At 46.8% G+C, this 27,083-nt stretch overlaps 1 protein-coding gene across 1 annotated transcript in view; it reads left to right on the top strand.

Moving 5' to 3' along the window:
* USP7 (ubiquitin specific peptidase 7) overlaps positions 1 to 27,083 on the top strand; it is a 56,510-nt gene that overhangs the window by 23,886 nt on the left and 5,541 nt on the right. Inside the window, exons 2-24 of the mRNA XM_068565368.1 lie at positions 1,661 to 1,765; positions 6,853 to 7,051; positions 8,987 to 9,125; positions 9,783 to 9,871; positions 11,646 to 11,754; positions 12,603 to 12,733; positions 13,190 to 13,244; positions 14,265 to 14,345; positions 14,446 to 14,536; positions 16,807 to 16,889; positions 18,786 to 18,895; positions 20,222 to 20,378; positions 21,142 to 21,286; positions 21,593 to 21,723; positions 22,394 to 22,528; positions 22,907 to 23,008; positions 23,190 to 23,295; positions 24,078 to 24,170; positions 24,261 to 24,328; positions 24,666 to 24,766; positions 25,634 to 25,787; positions 26,399 to 26,466; positions 26,945 to 27,053. Of these exons, the coding sequence (XP_068421469.1) occupies positions 1,661 to 1,765; positions 6,853 to 7,051; positions 8,987 to 9,125; positions 9,783 to 9,871; positions 11,646 to 11,754; positions 12,603 to 12,733; positions 13,190 to 13,244; positions 14,265 to 14,345; positions 14,446 to 14,536; positions 16,807 to 16,889; positions 18,786 to 18,895; positions 20,222 to 20,378; positions 21,142 to 21,286; positions 21,593 to 21,723; positions 22,394 to 22,528; positions 22,907 to 23,008; positions 23,190 to 23,295; positions 24,078 to 24,170; positions 24,261 to 24,328; positions 24,666 to 24,766; positions 25,634 to 25,787; positions 26,399 to 26,466; positions 26,945 to 27,053 (2,561 nt within the window). The remainder of the gene's footprint in view (positions 1 to 1,660; positions 1,766 to 6,852; positions 7,052 to 8,986; positions 9,126 to 9,782; positions 9,872 to 11,645; positions 11,755 to 12,602; positions 12,734 to 13,189; positions 13,245 to 14,264; positions 14,346 to 14,445; positions 14,537 to 16,806; positions 16,890 to 18,785; positions 18,896 to 20,221; positions 20,379 to 21,141; positions 21,287 to 21,592; positions 21,724 to 22,393; positions 22,529 to 22,906; positions 23,009 to 23,189; positions 23,296 to 24,077; positions 24,171 to 24,260; positions 24,329 to 24,665; positions 24,767 to 25,633; positions 25,788 to 26,398; positions 26,467 to 26,944; positions 27,054 to 27,083) is intronic.

Below are 27,083 nucleotides of genomic sequence, written 5' to 3'. Positions count from 1 at the left end.
ATTACTTTAAGATTTATAGTGCATTCATGTGATGTGTGTGTGTGTCTGCAGTGAAGAATCACTCTGCTGCTGCTTCTACAGAACCTCTTGCTAGTTTGTGTTCTCCCAGTGTTTGCTGATTGGTATAAAGGGAAATAAGAATTTACACACTCTTATTCCAACATAGTCTCTCTCTTTTATAGCAAGGGTTGCATATGATGATATATATTGCTTGGTACCTTAATTTTTAAAAACTTAATATAACTCAGAACATTTCATATAGGTACACTGAGAACCTTAAAAAAAAACTGTTGCATAATATTCCATTGGTGGAATGTGCTGTTTATTTCAAAGGCCTTCATAGGGTTTTTCCTCATAAAATATTTTGTATGATGGTTTGAGGTGGTTAATATATATGTGCACATATATATTTTTATATATATATATATATATATATACACATACATACATATATATATATACACACACACACATACTTTTTTTTTTTTTTTTTTTTTTTGGGTGCCACACTGCGAGGCCTGCAGGATAGGATATCTTAGTTCTCTGACCGAGGATTGAACTTGGTCCCTCGGCAGTGAAATTGCAGAGTCCTAACCACTGGATCGCCAGGGAATTCCCTGAAATGGTTGATTTAGGAGGATAAATGTGGAAATTCTGTCAAAGCACCCAATGTTTCATTTTGCTTTTTAAGCATATAAGTTTTAGAGTTTAGAGTTCAAGCTAGTTAAGCAACGGGGAAAGGAATTTCTCCTTTCCCTACTTACCTCCCCCAGTTTTTCTGTCAGGATGTCATGGTTGAGGGGTCAGTTTAAAAATTTATGTTTTCATAGACAGCTTTTAACACAATTGCTAATTAAGTGTATATTATTGATACTTAATAAAACAAAAGTATCAGGAGTGGCAGTGGTCTAAATTTGAGTAGTAATACCTGTTTCTTAGCTTCCAAGGATTTCTAACGTGTGTTTTGAGATGCTTAAGAAGGAAAAACTGATGGTTTATATTCAGGAATTATTTGAGAAAAGTAACCTGACAGTTGGAGTTTGGAGCTTGTCTAGAGGGGAAAGGGGAGGGTGCTCTCCATGGTGCTGAATCAGACCGACTGCTGATCCTAACGGTGTAAAGGCTCTGAGTATTGGAGTCCAAGGACACAACTGTGCAGCTATTTAAAAAACCACATCTCCTGTTTGTAGTTGAGACACTTAATTTTTATTGGAGTGTCTGATTTGCCAAGGAAAGCCGACTGTACAGGCAAACAGAACAGCATTAGTTGCAGTGAGCTATTCTGACCTGCTGGAAGGACAGGATTTACATGTGAAGTATGGGCAGTAGAGGCTATTTAAATCCTAAATCCTGCCAAAGGCTTTTTAAAATTCTTCTTTTAAACCGTGGACCTATGTCAAAGTAAACGTCATTGCAAATGGAGCTGATTATTGTGAGGTATAATGTGTTTTCAAGTCCCATTTAGCATTTTGAAAGAAACAAAGGTTTATATTTAGTAAACATACTAGTAAATACCTTTTGGGTTAAAGTGCAATTATTTTGGCACAATTGGAACTTACTAGTGACTGGAAATTGTCAAAGTACAAGTATATATATATTTTTTTTATCTAATCCAAGCCATGAAGGGAAAAATCATGGAATTTCTTTGTTTTCTTTAAAGCCGGAGATACAGATGACCCACCAAGAATTACTCAAAACCCTGTTATCAACGGGAATGTAGCCATGAGTGATGGGCACAACAACACAGAGGAAGACATGGAGGACGGTGAGTACCTGGGCTTTGTTTACGCGCATTGGGCAAAAACCTGTGTCGGAAGCAGACGTTTCTTCCTTGAGTACTTCTGAGTTTCTTAAGGGTAGCTAGTTTTCAGGAGGTTGTATCTGAGGAAAATTTAGGAGCCTGTTTTGGTTTCAAATTTCAAGATTGCCTACAAATTTCAAGGTAAGTTGATTTTCCCCAGCCTAGGAGAGAAGGTTGAAATACAGGAGTTTGTAATAGATGGGTATTTGCTCAGGCCTGCAATTAATTTTCCAGCCACTCCTAGTATTCAGAACACAAGTATATCTTACTGTCCTTTCCTTTTCGTCTGCAGCACGATACTTCTAGACACTGGAACGTGGCTTTCCATTGCATTCTTATTGTAGCAAGTATATCAGTTGTTTGTAGCTAATAATCCCTCCCCACTCTGGTTAGGTGCGAAACCAGAATCGAGCTTTGGGCTTCGTCCCTCAGACTGACTTTTGGTCTTTATCTTCTCTGTGGAAAGTGTATGCATTTGTACATGCATGGACATTTTGTGCCTAGGAAAGCCTTTCTTTCGAGGCTATTTCTTCGCTATAATTTATCAGACTGTGGGACCTGTGCATTTGCCAGGTTGAAATCATGAGAAGGCAGCAGCCAGTAATCACTTTATGCAGCCCCTGGAATCTTGCAGTGTAATATGAAACCATGTTCTGTCAAAAGCATGTCCATCAATCCTCATGAGGGTTGTGTCCTTCCCAGGGGTGTAACGGGGCAGTTGAAAGAAACCATCAGTCACGGGCTGCACCACCAGAAGGACTGCTGTTCAGACCTCCTGCCAAAAGTTCAGCCTCCATGAGAAACTGCAGCCGTAGTTGAGAGTTCTCTCACAGTGCGGTTTACCCCTGGCAGCTGGCTGAGGCAATATCTGAGGAAGGTAAAGAGGCGTGGTCTGACCCGCTGCTTTGTTACCTGTGGAGTGCACTTTCCACCGCAGATGAGGGCAACGGTGTGGGTGTGGTCTCTTGGTTGCTGGGCTCTTGGTTTTATCTCAGACCCCGGAGATGCCAAAAGAGGTTCAGAGAGCGCAGTCGGGAAGGCACAACCAGGTCTGATGTACCAGGCGTGAGTCAGGAATCGATTGTAGTCTCTCCTGGAGCAGTGAGCGGTCCAATCCAATCAGAGCCCTCCCGCTCTGGTTTCCACAGAGCAATTTCATTCTCGTTTTTCCCCAGGTGTTTTTACGGGGAGGGCTTGGGAGGAGACAGATGTGGATAAAAGGGCAGGTTCTCTTGGCCTCTGATGCCTTTTTTGGTGGATCCTTCTTTGTTGGAAGAGACTGTCCTGTGCCCTGTAGGGTGGCAGTGTCACCCGTCACCCCCACCACCACCCACCACCCCGTGCAGTCGTGACAACCGAAAATGTCTCTAACATGGCCAGAAGTCTCCTGGGGGCCCCAGACTGCCTCATTTGAGAATCAATAAGGAGATCATAATGTACATAAAATCCCTTTTGAGGCAAATTTTACTAAATTATTAGTAGTAAATAATGGTGCTATAGAACCTAAAAGTAGAAATGCTCCTACTGCGAATTACCAGATGGGAAAAGCACGTTACAGGAGCAAGTAGAAGTGATCTTCAGTAACACTCTGTTCCTGGCCTTTCGAAAGGCCCAGCGTCAGGAGAGAGAAAGATCCTATCTTTGGCAAGGGGGGCGGGAGGGAGATGGTTCTCTTTCTAGGAGTAGAAGCCTTCGTTTACAGCAGCATTTTCCCAGCAGTGATAGGTATTTTGAAACACTTAATGGCAGGATATGTGCGTTGTGAAAAGTGATCAGAAATCTAGGAAGTTTGAGGAGTGCTGGCTTAAGCATGTTTCTTAAAGTACGTCTAAGCTGTCAGCCTCCTAACATCTTTCTCCAAAAGACTTGTTTTGTTAACGATTCCCCAAGCCTCTGAACGTTAGAATCTGTTTTTGCTGAATCTCCTTTTAACATCTTTGGAGGGCACACAGTATGGGAAACACCGGGTTAGAATCTGATTTGTACAGAGAGGCCTTCTTAGTAGGGGGAGTTTCTTACACAGCAGTTGAGTGGCTAACAACACAGGTTGGAAAAATGTTTAGTAGAGGGTAGAGAGTGATTGTTGTAGATCTAGATTGTTGGTACCCGTGAAAAAAACCTTATTTCTGGGAATTAACTAGGATTTGCAAAGACTTGTATTAGAATGAATAATTGATGTTTGACACAGTTACTGCAAGAGCGCCATTTGGGGAAACCTCAGGCCCGCCTTTCTTTTTAAAAGACCTAAAGTGGTGGGTTATCGAGATTTCTGACAAGATGCGTGAGGGCAGCAGGTAGCACGAACTTGCCATCCTGTCATTTACGATAAGATGCTGGAGTAGGTAAGTCAGTGCTCTGTGGTGTTCAGGCAGGTTTGAGTCTCTGTTTGGATGAAACACTAACCCTGCAGGATACAAGGTATCCTTCATAATCCCAAGTATACTACTTTTACCAAAAAAAAAAAAAAAAAAAAAAAAGAGTTTTGTTTTGAAGCAATTATAGATACAGAGGAAGTTGCATAAATAGTACATGGAATCCCGAGTACCTTCCACCCATTTTTTCATGTAGCTTCCTTAGGGGGAGGGTAACAAGGCCGGCCCTATCTGCCAGAGATGGGTTTCATGTCTCCTTCTCTTTTGTAGACCCTCCTGTCTTGACCTGGTATTTAATACAGGTTTTCAGTTATTCATTTAGTATGAAGAGTTTGGAAGGCAGCTATGCTCACCTCTATACCACCAACGCCACACAGTATGAAGAGGTTGGAGCTATGGGGTGGTGACATTTTTAGTGACATGAAATCTCATGTTAAACTTCCTAATTAGCATACTTTGGAAGATAATCCTGTGCCTTGAACATGAGGCAGAATCTCACATCTAGTGTGTGATTCAGCAAGTGTGAACTGCACATGGGGGCCAGGGTGGCGCCAGGCTCAAGACCCAGAGCCTTGGCCTTGAAGGGCTGGCCCGCTCCTGGATGCATGCTGTGCTGAGCTCACCGTCGTGTGGTCCTATTTAATATTTAAGATTAATTGAGGAATTTGACTAAAGTGTCCTGAGGAAGAGCAAAAAGGCATTTATAATGTGTATCATTTTTTTGTTTGTATAAAACTGTAATCCTACAAAGACCCGAATGGTAACTGACAGTCAAGTAGGTGAGTTAGGAGAGGCGGGGGGGGGGGGGGGGCTGGGCCTTGTGACATGATGTCCTTAGGTCCCAGGAGTGTGTCGTGCCATCAGTGTACAGCAGGCCAGTTTTATTGGGCTCTGCGTTTGGTCACCTGAACGCTAGGATGGCCGTTTACAAACCAGAGGCAGGGTCACTGGGCTCAGTGTCCGGATCTTGGGTGTTGAGACCCCCTGTGCTCGCTTCGTGACACCTTGGATGAGATAAGCCACTTACCCTCAGCAAGCCTCGGTTTCTTCATCTGTAAAGTGGGAATTAAGTAACACCTGCCCTTGCCTACCTTGTGGGGTTTAGGTGCTGCTCAAATATGATTTGTGTGGCTGTGGAGGAGTGGCCCACTCTTCTCCTCAGCCAGTCTGGACCTCATTCTCTGGAACAAGTTTCTTGTCTTTTCCGTGGACCCTCATCTGTGCAAGGGATGAGGGTAGTACCTGCCCCTTGAGGAGGCTCGAATGCAAAACGCCCCCGTCCAGCTGCTCTTCCTTTGAGGGCCTCTCTGCTAACAGCTGAGCCAGGGTACGGGTAGTAAAAAAAAAAAAAAAAGTGGGGACGGAGAGCCTTTAAACGAAGATAAAAGCGCTGTTACACATCCTTTTGGGTTTTATTTCTTTGGTAAAGAATACTACTCTCTCATGAGGACTGATGGACATGTTTTCTTAAGAACAAATTCAGTCACAGCGGAGGCAGTTCTGTGTGCGGAGAAGTCTGCACCGCAGTGACCTGAGTGAAGTGTAGAGACGGGCTGAGGGCACAGACCTGCGAACCCCACTTTGCGCGTGGGGTCAGGGATGTCAAAGTAGCACCTGCTTCTCAGCCAGAAAAGGCCTTCCTGTTGTTCTGTAGACCAAGTGTGGCCCTTGGCCCCTGGGCCTGTGAACTGTCCCCAGTCTGCCACGAGATAGGCACAGAGAGAGGAAGCACTTAGAAACTTGTATAGCAATTTGGCCTTCCTGCGGCAGTTTTATTGTGTTTTATAAAAGTGCTGGCCGGTAACAGGTTGGCCTTGGGACAGCCGCTCCCCTCACGGGGAGAGCTGGAGAAGCATGGACACTGCTGGGTTTGTCAAAGCTAATCCACAGCCTGGGTCACTTGAAAGGAATAGTCAGCAACAGAAAAAGCTGGAATTCCAAGTGTGACTTTTAGTTTAATTCTTATCAGTGCTTTTGCATTTTATTGGAGGAAATCTTGATTTCTTAAATTGGCCTTTGGTCTTGCTGAGTAAATTTAACAGTTCATTCTGTTCATGTCAAAAAGAATGCCAGTTTCTTCGTTCTTTTTTTTCAAATAATTCCCCTTAGAGAATCTAGCCTGATACTTCACCAAAATTGTGAACTAATGAAGTTATCATTTATTTTTAGCTAACTTCTTAGGAATCTTTTTATCTCTAAACAGTGCTGCACTTCCCAGGAATGGCTGTCGCCCACTCCTCGGAAGTTCTTGTTTGCCTGCAAATTCATGTTTCTTCTCCACACTCAGCCCAAGTCTCAAGCCCTTTTCTTTTCCTCCTCAAGTCCTCTCCTTGAACAGATGTGACATGAGAAGTTTTACTCCTTTTCTCCAGTCTCTCCACTCACTGCGGATTACTTGGGAATTAAGACAGAGTAGAATAGACATTCTTAATCACGCTGAACTCGTCTGGTGGGGAATGCAGGTGTGTGTTGCTAGCCCTCTGAGTTTGGGATTTCATTTACACAAACTACGTGTCATCTCACGGTTTTAGATGGTTACTAAATTGGAAATGATGCTATCCTTTCCCCGAAGGGTTAGGTTTTAGCAGTTGAATATAGAATGGTTAACCCAGGTTTGTGCTGCTTTCAGTGTTGTCTGACAATGCCAGGCTTGGTGATTGACAAAGCGTTTTCTTGCAGACACGAGTTGGCGCTCCGAGGCAACCTTTCAGTTCACTGTCGAGCGCTTCAGCAGACTGAGTGAGTCGGTCCTTAGCCCTCCGTGTTTTGTGCGAAATCTGCCATGGAAGATTATGGTGATGCCACGCTTTTATCCAGACAGACCACACCAAAAAAGCGTAGGATTCTTTCTCCAGTGCAATGCTGAATCTGATTCCACGTAAGACAGTTTAAATGATGCAATTACAAATCCACAAATAGTTCTAGTACATTATTGGAAGCCAAATTGGCCTCTTTGAATTTTGGATTTCTCTTTGAATTCCCTTTCTGCCTTTACATAGTCATTTGATTTTAAGTTATATTAAATACAATTCCCTCTTTGAAACTCACTGGTAGGTATTATATCCGAACTAGAAAAGGTGTAAATTTTTCTTGCAAATAAAAAACTGAACTTTGTGTGTTAGAATCTACCTGCCCGTGGAACATGGAATCAGGGCCTATCTGGACTAGCTGACTGCTGGATTACCAGGTGTATTTCTTATTCTACCAGTAACTGCCAGGGGGGAAGATTGTAGTTAAGGAAAATTCTTCAGGCAGACATCCTCACTGTATGTTAACCAATTTCTGTGGGTTATTCAGAAAGTTAAAATTAAAAAGCAGAGTGTCGCTGTTCAACGTTTATCAGAAGCACAGTTGAGAGATTGTTTGAAGGGATGGATCCCAGATCACTTTGTCACCCTTTCTCATTCCACATCCATGAACCCATGGGAAAGCTGCCTCCTTGACCACGTCTCCCTGCCACCCCAATTGTGGCCCTTGGTGCCCTCGATGAAGATGTTCCCCAAAGGGCGCTGGTTCCAGCTGTTCTGCCAGAGGTTTCATTTTCCTCTTCACTTGAGTATTTAAGAAGCCAGTTTTATGGGGCAGTCAGGGCCTTGGCCAAATTTTTACTTCTTGTGTTCAGTTCACATTATGATCTGATTTCTGATGAGCGTTGAGGCTGGATTGGTTTTAGTCTGACAGACAACTTGAACCTGAACGGTAGTTTGGGAAACATCCAGCAGTCCACGTCCAGCGATGGCATCCCGAGCGAGCGGCATCCCCGCGGGAACAGCACTGCCCTTGCCCTTGTTCTGATGAGTCTGCAGTCGAAACATTCCTTTATTAAAAAGCTCAGTCGAATGAGTTCAGTCAACACCTTCCTTTATGAAAGCTCCACTTTAAGTTGGTTTTTAAACATTTTACACGTTGATCCAGGGGCCCTTTTGGGGTCTGCCCCAAACAACCGCACCTGCAGTCATTCTCGGGTGGTGGCATCCTTGCTCAGGGCCCCCTATACAGCCCGGCCTGGAAGCCTCACAGCACCTGAGGGGGGCAGGAGTGACACTTATTAGTAGAGCCTACAGCTTTAGGTCTGTTCACCTAAAAAATAGCTTTATCATCATTCTTCTATTCAAGTAATAGCCGTGTTAGGTACTAGAACTATTACCTGACCAAAAAGCTATCATCTCTTGTAAAATCTAAGAACAGTATTTAAAGTTCAAACACTTGTATTTTATAGATACCGGTAAAAAAAACTTGAAACCTTTTAGAAATTAAAAAGACATAGGGGCTTCCCGGGTGGCACAGTGGATAGGAATCTGCCTGCCAGTGCAGGGGACACAGATTCGATCCCTGGCCCGGAAAGATCCCACATGCCGCGGAGCACCTAAGCCCTTGCGCCACAACTACTGAGCCTGAGCTCTACAGCCCGCGCACCGCAACTACTGAAGCCCGCACGCCTAGAGCCCGTGCTCCGCAACAAGAGAAGGCACCACAATGAGAAGCCCGCACACCGCAACGAGGAGCGGCCCCCGCTCCCGCAACTAGAGAAAGCCCGCGCGCAGCAGCGAAGACCCAACACATCCAAAAATAAATAAATAAAATTTTAAAAATTCAAAAAGACATAAAGCATTGAGTTAAATCACTCCAGACCACATAAGGGCACGCCCAGACCCTCTTCACTTCTTTCTCCTTTAAAGATAATGTGTGTCCCCTTATTCCGTCTAAAAAAAATAGAAGGAAAAAATATGGGCGGTTTTGTGTGCTGTTTTAAAAATTGTGTAGAAGTCAGGTAAATCTGTCGACTGAGGCTTAGATTGTCCTCCCTGAACAGGTCTTGGTCCTGTCATGCACAAGCGGTGCTGAAGATCATAAATTACAGAGATGATGAGAAGTCATTCAGCCGGCGTATCAGTCATTTGTTCTTCCATAAAGAGAACGATTGGGGATTTTCCAATTTCATGGCCTGGAGTGTAAGTAACAATGTACTTAGACTGAATAATCTGAGTGTTGTTCCTTGTTCCCTAATTCTCCATTCTTCACATCCATCTATTCATTTTAGAATCAAAACGTTTGCTTTGTAAGTTGGATAGGTAACTGAAAATGTGTCTTCTCCAGTTTCCTACGTCAAGTTTTTAGCAGCCAACAGGACTTCATCTCAGTGTTTTGGTCAAACATTGTAAGGTAGTTTGTAGCTTTCCTGAATAGGCTAGGTTTCCTTTAAAAGAAATAATACTGAGGCAGGCATAGTGCGGGGTGGTTTCCTGTAACCAGTGAATTCTCAAGTCAGCTCGTTTGGGCTGCTTTTGCAGAGGTGGAAGCCAGTAGGACTTAGGAACGCCCTGCTCAGCGCTCTAGTGTGGGCTCTCGGCAGCCTCCCCAGACCCTGCCTGCTGAGTGGACGCTGAGCCCCTAACACCTCCCATTCCTCCAGGAGGCATCCAAGCTTTTGCTGTTTTCACTCAGAGAACATTGTTTAAAACAAGCCGAAGCACTGCAAAACTAGAAGCACAATTTAGGTGTTTTGAAAAAGTAGTATTTTAATCTATTAAGTACAGGGTAATTGTTTGGAATGAAGTGAGCATTTGCGGGTTCTTATGCAAGTTGGATATTCTTATTTTTTTTTATAGGAAGTGACTGATCCTGAGAAAGGATTTATAGATGATGACAAAGTTACTTTTGAAGTCTTTGTACAGGCGGATGCCCCCCATGGAGTTGCGTAAGTTTTCCTTTAACTGGATGCTATTAAGAGATGTCCTTAGTTCTAGTGAAAGGAGCAGAGGTGCACATATAGCAGATAAGCACCCTCTGTGTGCTCACCCCTTGGCACACAGACCAGATCAACGGATGTGTGCCAGCTTCACGTTCATGCCTTTGTGTGGCGGATTTACTGAGCAGTTTCTATGTGTCAGACACTCTGCTGGGCTCTAGGAATATAATTACGTTGAACAAGGCAGGCATGGTTTTCTGTCCTCAAAGAACCTCCAAGACCACTCGGGCAGAGGAGTTGACGGCAGTAACTGCAGCAGCAGATGTGCTTGTTATTTTGTGGTGTGGGGTGGCGCTGGGAGGAGAGGGTTCCGTCCCTGGGTCCAGGCGGTCTGTGGGCAAGAGGCCGGACCGGGGGAATTGGAGGTGGGGAGAAGGGCGTGAGTAAGGACACCCGGCAGGGAAGTTTGGGGTGGGCGGGGCACTAGGAGAGTGTGAAGAGGGCTGAGATGGTGCCTTGGGATCAGGTTGTAGACGAACAGGACTCTTAAGGCCGAGGAGCGAAGAAATAAAGTGCAGTCTAGGTGGGAAGGAGTCAAGTGTAGGCGCCCCTGTCTGTTCCTGTTGTTTCTCTTCCCACGTGGCCCTCCTCTGGCATGAGTGCGTAGGCTGACCCTGCGGGTGGGATGGGCAGCCGACAGCCCAGAAGGGCGGTCATTCAGTCCAGCCAGGTCCTGACTAAGGTGGCCTGCGTGTGGCCCTGGGAAATTTTAAAACAAATAAGATTTATTAGTTTTCATATTCATTGGGCTGATACCAGAGGAATCAGCCTTTTCTTGAGTAGCCTTTTCAAAACGTACCCTTGAATTGTATTCAGGTACCAGGAGTGGGGGGCAAAAAGATGGTATTTCTAGTTAAACTTTTTGTGGGTTTTTTTCCCCCTCCTTTAGAAAACATTCCCCCTATGCTTATGATACATCTTTTGACTAAGAAAGTAGGTTGAGCTTTTCAGACTTACCAATCAAAACAGGTATCTTGGTTCAGTCTTACAAAAACCTCTTACCCCCGGCATCAGAGTCCTGCTGGCCTGACCTCACAGTAAATGTCTAACACTGGTCACACATTTGCACCGTGCACAGAGGGGGAGGGGATGGCGCTGGGGAGGGCTCTTCCGCTTCCTGTTAACTCTTGGGGGCGAGAAGGTACAGACTGTCCTCTCTCCTAACCAACCACCTGTATAACAGAGTAAAGGGAAACGGCTCTTGGAGTTGAGGTCTGAACCTGCCGGTATGCATGCCTGTCCTTTCCCGTGTACGTGACGCTACAGAAAAGAGGGGTTTCGGCTGTTCCCGTCCCACCTTGTGCTGACTACACGTGTGACCCGATGTGTGTGTGAGGGAGCCGCACTGACGCTCAGTCAGATAGAAGTAGACTTGAACTCCTCTCTGAGAGTGCTGCTCTGGGTAAATGACGGCACTGCTGCTGTCAGCAGACCGCACGGAGGCCGCCCCTCCGGTGCCGGGCCGAGTTCGCACTGGCCCACGTGCTTGAGCAGACAAAACTGGTGACCGCCGGAGGGAGCCGTGTGATAACTGCCAGCCTGGCGACGAGCTACTCACTTGGAGGCGGGTGCTCGGACGTCGTCACCCCATGTCAGGATGGTGGGATGGAGGTGGCGGTGCAGAGCAGCGAGGTGCCGGCCCCCAGTCCCCTCGCCCACACACGCTGCAGAAGCAAGGAGGTGTCCTGTGCAGTTTTCCCTCAACCTCAAACTGATCTTGTAGGTGGGATTCAAAGAAGCACACGGGCTATGTCGGTTTAAAGAATCAGGGAGCGACTTGTTACATGAACAGCCTGCTGCAGACTTTATTTTTCACAAACCAACTACGAAAGGTAAATGGATGGTGTTTCTCTCCCTCAACCTTCCACCCACCCTTTTCTCTCAAGTATTAAGGGGCAAGCAAAGCCCCGCCGCCAGACTTGTCTCTTGCCGCGTCTCCAGGGAGGGCCCTGCTTTACGCTTGTACATAGCTCTGGTCCTCAGTGTTTGGACACTTGTGAAGCTAACTCAGGTGATGAAAAGTTTACCACAGCCGACAAACCTCACTTTATTGGGCTAGAAATAATAAAGCTTTTTTTAAAAATACGAAAGTCATTAGCAGCAACACTTGAAAAGTTTTATATTAAAATTGATTAGTTGAAAAACTCCTGGTCAGGAATCTTAATTTTTCACTTACTATAGCTACAACTTGTACAAAATATAAAATCTAACGGAGGCTAGTTACTTGCACTTCAGGACTGTGGTGCGAGCAGGGGGGCAGCGCAGGCAGCAGACACTCCCGGCTTTGGGGGGACCATTGGCTGGTCTGCTGGCGTGTCCTTTTCGCACCGTTCTTCCAGGCAGCGTTAATTACCATGATAGGGTGATGTCTTGGGGACAGTTGAGTGTGGTTATTAGTTGCAGTAGCATTGAAGTTTCATCAACTCTTTTGTTCAAAGTCATGTTAAGTTAAAAAAATGTTGCTCCGCTCTAAGAAGTATGAAATAGAAGTGGTTCTCATTGGATGGTGGGCCTTAAGTAATTTTTAAAATTCATTTTTCACTGTCTTGATTTTTAAAAGACCTTTTGACCCTTTGGGGGGGATAGTTAAAAGCCCTACCCAACTGCCTTCATCGTTGTGTTGTTAGAAATGATACTTCCACATAAAATTCCATTTTTATTTCTGAATCATTTCTTTTAGGCCGTGTACATGATGCCAACAGAGGGCGACGATTCATCCAAAAGCGTCCCTTTAGCATTGCAAAGAGTGTTCTATGAATTACAGCACAGTGATAAGCCCGTAGGAACGAAGAAGCTGACCAAGTCGTTCGGGTATGTGTTGGGAGACCCGCCCATTCTGCTGCTCGAGGGCTGAGTTAGTGGACGGGAAGGGTTGAGAGCAGAGCTCAGGCACTTGATTATGTCAGGGCATTTTTATCAGTGTCCTTTGTTTGACCTCTTTGGAAATGGAGGCTTTTAGAATTTTGCTTGAGAAGCAGTTCACCGCTTAGGTTTACCTGTCAAGGAAAGGATACATATGGTCTCCAAGTTTCTGTACATTTACTTGCAAACACGGCCTCCCCTTGCAGTAAGATGTTCAGAACAAGGTAAAGTTGTGAACGTTTTGGGGTCTGGATAAAATTCAATTTGTCTTTGAATTATAATCTTCTTAAAAATTTAAGAATAATGACTAATTACATGGTTCGGTTTTTTAGTCTGAGTTGCTTGTCAATTTACTCTTGTTTGAAATCTGGAAGTTTAAATATAAATTCATTTTATCTCTCTAAGGTGGGAAACGTTAGATAGCTTCATGCAACATGATGTTCAAGAGCTCTGTCGAGTGGTGAGTTTTCAGCCGTAATTGTTTACTACTTACATTTCATATTGTGAAGCACTGTCAGAAGTTGTTACCAAGTAAAACCTCAGACCTACTTCAGTCACTGTAATTCCAGTTACGCCCATCTTTGTTCAGGACCAGAACCAGGCCAGAAAGAAAAGACAGCATGTATCTAGTTTAAAACCAGAAAGACTGAAAAATTATTTGATAGGGAAGTGTGAGGGAAAATGTAAATTTGAATAGTATAGGTAGTATACTTTTAATTTGTTAAATTGGCATAATTAGCAGTTATTAATCCAAGAAACAACAGATTGGCTTGAGTAGCTGTCCTGATGATCCCACTTCACTTTAGAATAGTGACTTCCGTTCTTACTCTGTAGCACAAGACCCAGACCCCGCCTTGGCACAGAACTTGTGGTTGAGGCAGACCCCTGTGTGGGTGATCTTCTCCCAGACCATCTGTAGTCACTAACAGACGCCCACTCTTCCAGTTGTGATGAAAGAAATACACACACACACACACACACACACACACTCACTCACACTCACAACATGAAATGGCTATTCAAGGTGATTGGCTGGGCAAGGTGTGTTTTCTTTTTTGCAGCACTAGCTGGATTGAATCCAGTTCATTAAATATCCATGGACAAACCAGTCAATCCTGTTGACAGGCTCAACCTCATTAATCTCTTGGTGTGGACCAATACGAGTTAAGTTTAGTGCTCAATTTACATGCTTTTCCACAGAGGTAAAATGAATATAAAAAATGCTTCTAAAGGCACTACAGATTACTAATTCATTCCAAAGGCTGTATAGAGGGTTAATCTCAACTGTTGCATGTAGATATTTTTGTAAATATCCAACCAAGGAAGAAGATTTTTGTATGTTTTTGATAATTGCATGCTAAAGGTCATAATATTTATCGTCTAGAATTTCTTTGACCATTGAAATTTCCTAGTCACGTTTCAAATTACTGTATGTTAATTAAGCATAACATTTTCTGAAAGCCAAAACTTTCTCTTCCAGTTGCTTGATAATGTGGAAAATAAGATGAAAGGCACGTGTGTAGAAGGCACCATACCTAAGTTATTCAGAGGCAAGATGGTGGTATGTGATAACCAGTTTTAAAGAGTGATTTTTAAGTATTTTAAACATGCTAATATCTTGACGGTTAATGCTTAAGCCATCTTATTTTCCTTATTTGTAGTCATATATCCAGTGTAAAGAAGTAGACTACCGATCTGATAGAAGAGAAGATTATTATGATATCCAGCTAAGTATAAAAGGAAAGAAAAATAGTAAGTTCTGTGTACATAATGGCACCACCACCTTTTCATAATTTGTTTTGGTATAATGCTTCGTTGACACAGTGGTTTTTATTGAAATATAGTGTAGAGAAAATTGCCCAAATGATGAAGGTACTGAGTGAACACAGTCTGGTGACCCCACCCAGGTCAAGAAACAGAACATTTGCAAAGCAAGATGGTGGCCCTTCCTGGTCACTGCCTCCCCCTCCTCACAGGAAACCACTGTTTGGCCTGCTAACATTCTTTCCTAGGTTACTTTTGCGTGTTTTGTGATATTTACGTAGATGGGATCGTGTAGGATATGTGTCTAGTTCTCTCTTTTCTTTTCCTCAGCATTGCCTCCATGCACTTCATCCTTATATTGAGCAGCAGTAATGGGTCATTTTCATTGCTTTATAGTACTCCACTTTAGGCATATAACACAAGTGTTTGGAAACCATTCTTTCCTTGATGGGTGTTTGGGTTGTTTTCAGTGTGAGGCTGGTAGGCGTGAGGCTTGTTGGCCGGTCTTGTGTCCACCCCTGGTGCATTTACGGTGAGTGGAATGCTGGCTCGTAGGGCCTGCGTGTATATGTCGAGCTTAGCAGATACAGCAGTTTATCCATTTCTGCTCCACCAGTAGGGTGCGAGCAGTTGTTCCACATCCACTCCAGAGCCGTCAGTCGCCAGACTGGCGTTTTGGTGGGAGAATGGTGCTATCTTGAGTTCAATTTGCATTGCCCTGGAAGTTGGGGAGATTTCACCTTTTTGAATGCTTATTGGCAATTTGGGTGTCTTCTTGAACATATGGAATGTAGTTCGTAGTAACTTGATGTCCCGGTCCAATAATTCCGTGATTTCTGGATCTGTTTCCATCGATTCACTTTCCGTCTCTGGCTGTGAGTTCCAGCTTCTTGGCCTGTCTGGTCATCTTTTATTGGATGCCAGCTGTTGTGATTTTTGTCCTGTTGGGTATTGGATATTCTTAACCTTTGTTTCGGGGCACATTTCGTTATTTGGAGATAGCTGATTCCTTCGAGACCAGGAGGGGCCTCTGCACGTCGCCGGGGCTCTCCCGCGCAGCTCTCCCCGGGGCCCTCTGTCCTGCGCGTGGCCGCTGCCTCGGGCCCCTGAAATCCCCACCCTGTCTCAGGGAGACTCTGGGGCCCGTTGGGGTTTCTCTGCCCTGCGCGGCAGCCTGGAAGGTCCAGGCAGTGAGCTGGGACGTTGGCGGGCTCTCAGCGGCCACGTCCTGCCCTGCCTGTTGTCCCGCGTGTGAACACGGTTGTTGGCCTTGTAATGGAGCCCCGCGCAAGGGAGGGAGCGCGCTTCCTGTTACTCCCTCATGGCCACGGCGCGCGAGTTCTTCACCGGCTGTGCTCGCTACCGCTCGCCTGGGTTTCGGGCTGTCCGCCGGCGTGGGGCTTGCCTTTGCACTCTTGCAGTGCGCCCGTTTGGTTAGCAGAATGTCGTAACTGTAGTGAAATCCAGGGTATCGGTCTTTGCTTCTTGTGTCTAACAACACCTGCGCTGGAGTCATAAGATAATTCTCTTATCTGTTACTGTTTTCTCTTTTCTGTTTATTTACAGTCCACCCAGAATAGTTTCTTTCTGCTTATGGTCAGAGTGGACCAAAGGTGCTCTGCTGCCCCTTTGTCAGCAGTGAGCCCTTCGCATCTGTGTAGACCTCTTTCTAGACTCTACCTCTCGGTCCATTGGCTATCATCCTTGGATGGATTCTTCCTTCTTCCTTTTCAGCTTTATCGTGGTTTAAGTGACAGGATTGTAAGGTGTTTAAAGTGTTCGTCGTGGTTATTTGGTACGCTCAGGTATTGTGACAGGGTGACTGCCTTCTAGTCAATGAACTTGACTTACACGTGGCAGCGGTATCAGCCGTGTCCCCGTGCTGTGCACAGGAGCCTCCGCTCTTACTCCCTCTCACAGCAGAAGCTCGTGTCCCCTTCCAGACTCCCCCTCTTCCCCTACCCCAGCCTCCCACATGCCTGCTCTCTTTCTGCACCGACTTTAAGTGTTTGGGTTAAAATTTGTACTTTAACATTACTGAAGATTATTAAAACATTGACTCCATGTTATCATGTACCACGCTCAGTGGCCTTAAGAGTTCACACCTTTTGCTGGATCAGTGAAGTTGTAGACCTGTGCTCACAGCTACAGTTATTTACGTTCCTCCCTGGCGTGCCTGAATTGATTGATTGACTATGTTATAATCAAAGCTTTAGTGATAACTTCGGCTGACTTTTTTTCTCTTTCTCTCTTGAAAGTATTTGAATCATTTGTGGATTACGTGGCAGTAGAACAACTAGACGGTGACAATAAATACGATGCCGGGGAGCATGGCTTGCAGGTAACTTGGAGATTGTGTGCTAGTGTCCCGCTGTATCTTTCCACTTTGTTTTCACATCCTTTGCTTAACTGTGAACTAAGCATTCACTTGTATCTTTTCACATGCCGCTGGTGTTTAGAACGCAAAAGGATTTTATTTCTGTCTGGATGTTGTGTTAGAGAGCTCTGATCGTGTCGCTGGTGTAGACAGGCAGGGGTGGGGAAGGTGTTGTGCCTCCTGGCTACCAGAGGCAGAACCATCACCCGACACGTGTGCCCCCTGCCCGCCGCCGCCCCCCCCCCCCCCCCCCCGCCAGTTCCATCCATGACTCTGCCCCTTACTTCACCGGTGTCTGTGCCAGAGCTTCCCTCAGTCTCTCCTAGTCACAGATAGAACTGCTTAGTCACTGGGACTCTGGTTTTGGCTGGTGGTGGTGGTTTGCTCCCCCGCCGCCCCAGTGGAGTGTCAGTTAGTTTTCTGAGGAGCCTGACTTCCAGAACGAGGAGTGCATTTTCCGTTATTTGTTCCACACTCGGTGTCCCTGCTTGTTTTCCACATGGCCCCGCAGGAACTCTGGCAGAACAGTGAGCGTCGTAAACAAGCGGCAGTGCACGGTCAGATAGAGGGGCACGGACTGTGGCCTGGTCAGGCTGCTTGGTGGGTCAGCAGCATCCTCACGGGTCCAGCCCTCCAGGTCTGTGTTGCAGCCTCATAACCTTGACTCACTGGCTCAACTGATTTATGATTTTTTTCGGACCATCCTGGGTTTACCAAGCTCGCACATTTATAATTCACGGTGCTGGTGAGCCCATTTTGCCGTGGGTCACAGGCCTGCTGTCCTCCTGCTTGGTCAGGCCACTGATTTGTAGATCAGTAAGTTACTTGGCAAACATGCCACTGGATTTGCTTAGGAAACACTTGAGTCAGCTCACAAGAATTGCCCTTATCCACACTGGATATTTTTGGCTCTGGGTGAACAATAGGTATTTTAGAGTCAGACTCTCAATGGACAGTGGCTGAGAAACAGGATTCCTCTATAAGTTGTACTAAAGCCGTGCCATTCCTTTGTGTGGCAGTAGGTTCCTGGGTTTTTGTTTTTCTTCCCAGAACTACCCAGTTCCCTTAACCATGCTAACGTACAACAGAGAACATGGCCACAGAGGACACCAGTTCCTCCAGGTGGGTGTTTTCTAGCCAGTGTTGGAAATAAGGTTTACAGCTCCGAAGGAAGGGCCAGACAGGAAATACAGCTGTGCTGAGGGCCGCCGATGGCCTGGCGGTGACTGGCTTTGGCAAAGGCTCATTTGAGTGAGGAATGAGCTGGCTGAGGTGGACAGAGGAGTGAGGCTGGGCCCCTCCTCCAGAGGCCTTGTTGGGGGCTGTCCTTTGGCCCAGAGGCTGGTGACACCTGGGCAGAGGCTGGGACGGTGGTCAGAGGGCCTTGCTGATACCGAGTCGGAGTGGTTTTCAGAAGCAGGAGTGAACAGTCAGCACTGACCGTGCGTGCGGGGAAGGACGGCGGTCACGGGCAGTTCTCCCAACCCAGACCGTGCTCGTCTTATTCTGTTCCGGTGTCCGTAGGCACATCTCATTCACATAATCATAATCCTCTGCTTTTCCATTTGATTTTCCCGTGTTTCTCCAGAATTTTCGTAGTGTTTAATGACTGTGTTAATAGGGCAGCAAGTGACTGAGCCGTAATTTACTTAACTGTTCCCCTGTCGCTGGACATCAAGATAGAGTATAATGCAAACTAAGAGGAAATCACGCACACAGAACATTTAAAGACACCCTGTGCCCGTCTCTCCACCAGAAGTTCCCAACGTGTTCCACCCTTGCTGTGAAACGCTATTGCTTTTGTTGCTTCGAGAAATAAGTAGAGGTAAACTAAACCTGTGCTTCTTTTTCAATGTTCAGGAAGCAGAGAAAGGTGTGAAATTCCTAACATTGCCACCAGTGTTACACCTACAACTGATGCGATTTATGTATGACCCTCAGACGGACCAAAATATCAAGATCAACGATAGGTAATCTAGAGTGGGATGTTGAGAGTTAAGATTTACCCATCGTCCTGATTTAGGGGGTTAGTCTCAGTGCTTTGTTCAGTTTTTCTGTTTTCGGTCTCATCTCTGATTTATTTAGGTTTCCTCTCTGCCGAGGTGTCCCAAGAACTGTGCTTTTAAAGGGATAATTTCAGGGGCTGCTTCCTCTGTATCTCCTCCTCAGGGAGCCCCTCTGTCTACACTGTGGCAGACTGAAGTCTGTGGGGGAGAGGGTGCTTTCTGCTGCACAGGCTTTGGTTTCCCCGGAAGTGGCATTTGCTATTATTACTCTATTGGTTTACATAGGATTCTCCAATATGTTGTTATCTCTCAGTTGGCATAGGCTTATAGAATGTGCTAGAATCCTCAGGAATGTTGGCGTAGGTGGGCGTGTCCCCCATCCCAGGTGTTTTCTAGATCCTTAAAGTACCAGTTAAAAGGTTGCTGCCACACACTGCTTTGTCTGGTTCAGGAGACAGAACTTGCACCCTGATTAGTTGGAGCAGTAACTTTGTACTCCTTGGTCAGGGGGTACAGCCTGACAATAACCAGCCTCCTAGAGGTTGGTCAGTCACCCCTGATACTCGGTGGAGAGTGTGACTTGATCGTATCAACCTGCCACCAGCCGGGCCTGCTCATCTGTTCTTGCCCTTTCCCGTGGGGTCTCTTGAGACAGCAGACCTCACAGACCAGCAGCCTGCAAGCTAGGCCCAACCTGCTGGTGTGCTTTGTTGGGTCCTCACCTTGGTTTTCTTTCTATTTTTATTGGAATTAGTTGCCAACATTTTTTCAGATCGTGAGATTTCACATAAAAGTCCAGATTTCTGGCATCTGGCATGCAGAACACTTGGCAGTGCCGGGCCTGAGTTCCCAAGGGCTGTGCCGGGTGGCAGCTGCCCCTCCACGCCCAGGCTCGTGCTCTGCTCGGCACCATGGTCCTCCTGCACCCACCTCCCGCTCTTCCTGCCTCTCAAGGCCCCCCCCCCTCCCCCCCCCCGTTCATGACAACATTTGGAAATATCCACATCCTAGAAAAGTCAGTGTGTTTTTGTCACAAGACTGACTGTTATGTAATATCCTGGAATTTAAAATTCCGTTAGGTGTGTCAGTGCTTTATAGGTATTTTTCTCAAATCAAGCTTCAGATTTTGTTGACGTGTGAATAATTTGTTGTGATGAGTAGGAGCTGCCCTTTCCGAGTAAAGAGGAGCCAATGAGTTAGAAGGTCTAGCAAGGAATAAAGCCTAAAGATGAAATATTTTACGAGTAAATGAAACCTGGATTTCTCTTAAAATGTTTTTATTTTAAATAGGTTTGAGTTCCCCGAACAGCTACCACTTGATGAATTTTTGCAAAAAACGGATCCTAAAGACCCTGCAAATTATATTCTTCATGCAGTCCTGGTTCATAGTGGAGATAATCATGGTGGACATTATGTGGTTTATCTAAACCCCAAAGGGGATGGCAAAGTAAGTGCTGGGGAGGGGGTGGGGTAGATGTGATGCTGTGTAGGGAATTCAGTGACACTCAGCTTCAGACTTGGCCTTGATAGCGAAGGATCCCTTCTTGGCCTCTGTGTCTGTATGTTCCTGATACTTCTAAAGGTGGATGGTAAATTATGATTGTACCTGATATATACATCTCGTTAGTAGTATTGGACGTTGGACCTTGCAGGATCCCTTTACGTCTACCATGAGGCACTTAGCTTCCACTTAGAATAATCACCTGTGGCCCGCGCTCCTGGGCCTGCACTGGTTGTGTGTCATTGCACGTGCCCCGTTACCCGCGCGATGTAACGCGCGGTCTTGGCCTGGTTCACGTGGATCCCATCCCGTGATCCTCACCAGGAGGAGCAGATGGGGGTCTCGGGGTCTGTGTCCAGGGCCACAGGGCCAGTGAGGAGCAGAGCCAAGGTGGAGCCCGCCCAGCGCGTGCTGAGGGGATTTGAAGGCGGGACCCGCGTGGCACCAGATGAGGAACCTCTAACTGTAGGGTTAGTGCCATTTAAAACGGCTCCATCCGCGGTGGGCAGAGATGGAGCCTAAGCTTCAGCATAGGCTGTTTGAGTACATGACAGAAGTTGCCCGTGGACGGGTGTTAGCAGTTCTCCGGAGTGCGGGGTGCGGGCGGCGGAAGTGCTGGCAGCTCCGTGAGGGTCGCCCGAGGCAGGTCGCGCCGCCGCCTACTTGTGTGCTCCTCCAAGCGCCGTGTCTCTGCTGCTCCCCATTGCAGTGGTGCAAGTTTGACGACGACGTGGTGTCCAGGTGTACGAAGGAGGAGGCCATCGAGCACAACTACGGGGGCCACGACGACGACCTCTCCGTGCGGCACTGCACCAACGCCTACATGCTGGTGTACATCCGGGAGTCGAAGCTCAGTGAGTGGGGCGGGCGCGTCGTGCCCGCGCTGTGCCGAGCTCGCGCCCGCGCTGTGCCGAGCTCGCGCCGGGCCCCGAGTCCCGCCCGCTGGGGCATTTCATACCACGTGACAGTGGGCCTAAGCGAGAGCCACCTGTCCAGACACTTCCCTGCTTACGCTGCCTTACAGCATCATCTAGAAGCAGCCGGATTGGGCTTGCGGGTTTGGATGTGGACCCAGGGTGCCAAGTAATTTTACTTAAAGGGTGGCTTTATTTGTGATGACGTAGCGCACAGAGGTGAAGGGAGATGTGTTTGTCCTGCAGGTGAGGTTTTACAAGCTGTCACCGACCATGATATCCCTCAGCAGTTGGTGGAGCGATTACAAGAAGAGAAGAGGATCGAGGCGCAGAAGCGGAAGGAGCGGCAGGAAGCGCATCTCTACATGCAAGTGCAGGTCAGCCTCCGGGCGGGCGCCAAGCTGCTCCGCGGGCCGGGGCGTCGGCCGCGGGTCTGGGCAGCCCCGTGAGCGTGCGACTGAGGAACTGCAGGCCAGTTCCCTCACCGTTGGGAATGTTCTTTCCAGTTCAGGGTATGGGCTTAGATGTGAGAGGTACTCAGGCTGCCAGAGCAGCGGTGTCTTAGTGTTTAGAAAACATGCAGGGGACCAGAGAAGGAAGGGCGAGCAGAACCCAGGTGAGGCCTGGCAGGGAGAGCTCTGGCAGCTGGGGGGGTGGGGGGTGGACTGCCAGGTGGTTTTGGTTGCGGTTAGGAAACAGGCATTTGTTTTAACAAGTTGATTGACTACCTGGAAAAGAAGGTACATGTGCATCCTGGCTTTATAATATTTGGGGATCACCATCCAGATGGATTTCTAGTTGATGTTTATGGATGAGCTTAGAATGGCCGCATGGAAATATGAAGGGTTTCCAAATATTCATACCTGATTTAGTTCTTGGTCATTTTGGTGCTTTTCTGCTTGGGTCTTCTGTAGAAGGTTCATTAAAGCAAAAGACTAGTTGTTTTTATTTTTAGCATTTGAAGCTTGGTTTTGATCAGCATGACCTGGTTCTCTTTTGTCTGTTAGTGGTGTAAACTCCATTCTGCATTTTCCTGCCTATTTGCAGATTGTTGCAGAGGACCAGTTTTGTGGCCATCAAGGAAATGATATGTACGATGAAGAAAAAGTGAAGTACACTGTGTTCAAAGTGTTGAAAAACTCCTCGCTTGCTGAGTTTGTCCAGAACCTCTCTCAGACCATGGTGCGTGCCCGTCCTCCTGTTGATCGTTCTCTCTCCTTTTTCATAGCTGGACCCTGGAGGGTCCTGCCCTTGGAGGCCGGCGCCGTGTCCAGGCGCCACCTGAGAGTGAGCTTGGGACCAGAGTTCCGTCCCTTCCGGGTTGTGCCCTCTGGCATCTCCCCTCATCTCCCCCTCCTCCCCCCGCCTCCCCCTTGGTAAAATGGGCTTGAAGTTCTGGGACACCAGAGATCCCGAAGGCCAGGTCACTGTTGCCCACACCGGCAGGGAGAGCTGTAATCATGATTTTTTTCCCCTTATGATCATAGAATCATTACCTTGATGTAGAATTAAAATATAAGCGGATTTTGCTTTGATTAATTTAACTGTAATTCTTTCCAGGGATTTCCACAAGATCAGATTCGACTGTGGCCCATGCAGGCGAGGAGCAACGGCACCAAGCGACCGGCCATGCTGGATAACGAGGCCGACGGCAGCAAGACGGTGAGTGTGGCGGTCTGGTCTGGTCTGGTCTGGGCGTGCGCGGCAGGCACCGCGTGCCCTGCGGTCTCCCCCTCGGTCCGGTTTACATAGAGTTGGATCTTGTCTTCAGTACTTGAATATAGTTTTTCACTCTCACTTAGCCACTAAAATCTTCTAAGCCCAGCATCTCTTTTGGGAATAGATGATTGAACTCAGTGACAATGAAAACCCTTGGACAATATTCCTGGAAACAGTTGATCCGGAGCTGGCTGCTAGTGGAGCAACGTTACCCAAGTTTGATAAAGATCGTGAGTGCCTCCCCCAGCCCAGCACCTCCAGAGAGTGGACTTTTATTCCCGGAGTGTCGTTCTAAACGCACAGGGTTAAGTGTTCTTCCCTTGCAAAGAAATCTTGTTAATCCCCAAAATGCTCGCGAAACAGCCACCGTGTTCAAGGCTTCTTGATGAAGTCAAATCAGACCGACTGTGGGTTGTAACGTCCTGGCAGGTGAGAAGGTGGCAGCAGCGTGGAGTCCAGCACGTTCCGTGTTTCGCTAATCACGCTGGTCTTGTATATACTTGACAGATGGTGTAGAGCAGGGGTTGCTGTCAAGGGCCAGATAGTGGGTATTTCATACTTTGTGGGCCATACCGCCTCTGCCTGCTATTGTAGCTACTAAGCGGCTGTAGAGATTAGGTGAAAGAACTGTCTTCCAGCGCGACTTTATTTACAGAACAGGTGGGTCCAAGATTGCTTATTTGTATTACTTCAAGTGGTCACTTCTCCGGCAAAGACACAGACACAACCTTTTAACAGATACTTCCGTGGTAAAACACTCTGCTAGCGAGTACCAGGTCTTAACACTAGGTTTCCTCAATTCTGTGCACTCATTCTCATCTTTCCTGCTTCAAATGCAGTGTTTCCCATGGGTTTGAGGTTTGAAATGATGCCTCAGACCTAGGATCAGCCTCTTAACAAACTTCATTGCACACAGTAACTTTTAGGTGCCCTAAGGTGTCATTTCAGTTGCTATTTCTTAACTTTGCACTGACCAGAAGATCCTAACAAAGCCTGTTTATTAACCTTGTAGATGATGTGATGTTATTTTTGAAGATGTATGATCCCAAAACACGGAGCTTGAATTACTGTGGGCATATCTACACACCAATATCCTGTAAAATACGTAAGTCTGGCAGCACTCACCTTCTGAGTTGATTTTGCCAAAGTCTCAGTGTATCACAGCTTTGAAATTCTTCATTTTTCTTGAACCTAGGTGACTTGCTCCCAGTTATGTGTGACAGAGCAGGATTTATCCAAGATACTAGTCTTATCCTCTATGAGGTTTGGATCCTTATTTTTCTGTAATCAGCACATGGTTAGTGGTTTGGGGAGGACTTCTTCTGCTTCTTTTGCTAGCCCTGCATTTGTTGTGTCAAGACCACAGCTAAGTGGGGCCTCGGGTGATCCTGAGTCAGGATCCTCTCTGTACATTTCTGATGTTTGATGTTTCCCTCTTTAGGGTCAGTGATTATTACGTCCTTATTACTAGTATTTCCTACTATTTATTCAAAATGTAGGGCTGATGGAATTGGGTATAGAGAAAATACATACAGTGTGTGGCCATATTAAACACTGGACAGACGTTGCATTGTTAACCGTGTCCTTTCTTTTACTGTAGGAAGTTAAACCGAATTTAACAGAGAGAATTCAGGACTATGACGTGTCTCTTGATAAAGCCCTCGATGAGCTAATGGATGGTGACATTATAGTGTTTCAGAAGTACGTACTTTTTGAAGTTATCTCTTTGTACTAAAATCAGAAGTCCTAGAACCAGGAAACGATTCTCTAGACCCTGAGTCACGTTTTGTTTGACGTTGACAGCAGTTGGCCTTCTCTGGGTTTTGGAATTAGGGGTGGCAGACATTTTCCTCCTTGAATGCTTTTATTTCCCAAAAATGTCTACAGCGAGCATGACAACTATTAGCAGGAGGGCAAAGGTCTTTAGGGAATAGCAAGGTTGTTTTCTTTCCTTGAAAACGTGAAATTCTTAGAATGCGCCTACTTGGGTAATCACTTAAATCTGTGTGCATGGAAGCCAGCAGGTGTGCAGTCTGAAGGCAGCCTGATGATGCACTCGGCCTTTTCCTTGCTCTGGAAGCCGTCTTGCCTGGGCAGGGCAGCCCTGAGCACTGGCCACACGGAGGCTGCAGGGCCCAGTGGCCAGGAGCAGGGGTGGCAGACCTCTCGTTGAAGGGCCAGGCAGTAAATATTTCAGGTTTAGCGACGACCCGGTCCTGCAGCCTTCGCAGGAAAGTGATAACCTGCCAAGTCCCGGTCGGGGAGTAGACTCAGCACAGCCAGCAGGGTGGGCCCCGCAGCGCATCCTGAGTCCTCTCCCTTGTCTGCGGAACGAGAGGGCGCTGTTCTGTTTCGGGAGCGAGATGGGGAACGGAAAGCAGCCAGCCCTGCGCGTGGCTCGGCGCACACCTTCTGTGCCCGATCGCCTTTGCCTGGTAGCCGGGCAGGCTCCCAGCATCGGGAAATGCTAACCTGAGTTTAGATCCACACTGCTCAGCGTCACTGTTACTTGGGAGATGATGCCCGAACCCTGGCCTGGACTTTGATTGTCTGTGCTTTTCCCCCCAGGGATGACCCCGAAAATGATAACAGTGAATTACCCACTGCAAAGGAATATTTCAGAGATCTCTACCACCGTGTCGATGTGATTTTCTGTGATAAAACAATCCCCAATGATCCTGGATTTGTGGTTACATTATCAAATAGAATGAATTATTTTCAGGTATTTGATAAAATGCTCTTTTCCCTTCAGATTCGACAGCAGAAAGACCAAGTTCTTCTTTAAAAAGCTTGCTGATGCGGCTGTGTAATGGATTTGGTCCTCGGGGAGGGGTCGCAGTCCACTGTCTGGGGAGGTCCTTGACGCAAGTGGGTTGGTGTTGACGTTGCCAGGGGACCGGAAGCTCTTCTCCCCTCACTCCCGTTCCCCCACCCTCGGCCGTGTCTTCTTGCTCTTCGAAATCCTCTTGACCCCTGGCATGAGTTGCTTTCAGAGATCATAGTTTTAACAGCAACTTTGCTTCAGTTATAACATGCCAAGTGTGAACCATTAAAGTCTTCGGGAAATAAATCTACAGACAGACCTCCCCAGTGAAAGTGAGAAACACTCTAAAAGGTTTTCTTCCTCAGACACGCTGCTCCTGTGGTAATATACTAAGGAATATAGTTTATTCCTGTTAGATGGTAACTTTCCGGGGCATTTAAATTCAGGCTGCTTATAACGGGTTTCTTTAGGAGCACTAAGCAAATAACCAGTGGTAAAGTGTATCGGCAAGTTTCCGTTTGTTCCCCGGAAGTGAACCTTGCCCTCTGACTCTGGCCCTCCCTCCCCAGGTGGCAAAGACAGTTGCTCAGAGGCTCAACACCGACCCAATGCTGCTCCAGTTCTTCAAGTCTCAAGGGTGAGCCACACGCACAGATGCCCAGTGTTTGGTCTTGACTGCATGTGTTCCATAGTTCATCCAAACGTCTCCAAACTAATGTAATAAGTAGCCGGCCACCTCAGCCGACATGCCATTTCTTGCTTAGTTTCAGATATAGAATCGTCACCACTCACATCTTGACCACGCTGCTCCAAGACGTCAAAATAATTGGCAGCCTCATCTACAGCCAGGCTTACCCTAGAGACCTCATCCACACACCTCCCTCCCATGTGTCCGGCTGGGCCTGGCCCGGCCCGGCGTCTGTGTGCCGTGTCACCCTTGCAGAGAGTGTTGAGGTGTGACAGACGCAGGGACTTAGGACCTGGGGACAGGAGTAGTCAGAGTCCAAATTTCAAGTCTAGGCGTCAGGCCAGGGGTTTGCTTTTGTGCTCACTCGCGGATACTTGTTCTAGGCAAATAAACAAGTCTTTTATTTATACGCTGTTTTCTTGTGTAGTTATAGGGATGGCCCAGGTAATCCTCTTAGACATAATTATGAAGGTACGTTAAGAGATCTTCTACAGTTCTTCAAGCCTAGACAACCTAAGAAACTTTACTATCAGCAGGTATGAGTCCAAATTAATGTAACCGTGGGT

The sequence above is a fragment of the Eschrichtius robustus genome, chromosome 16, assembly GCF_028021215.1.
Source record: "Eschrichtius robustus isolate mEscRob2 chromosome 16, mEscRob2.pri, whole genome shotgun sequence".
NCBI classification, from domain to species: Eukaryota; Metazoa; Chordata; class Mammalia; order Artiodactyla; family Eschrichtiidae; genus Eschrichtius; species Eschrichtius robustus.
Note: the sequence above shows the minus strand (reverse complement) of the source record. Positions and strands in the feature narration are given on the sequence as shown.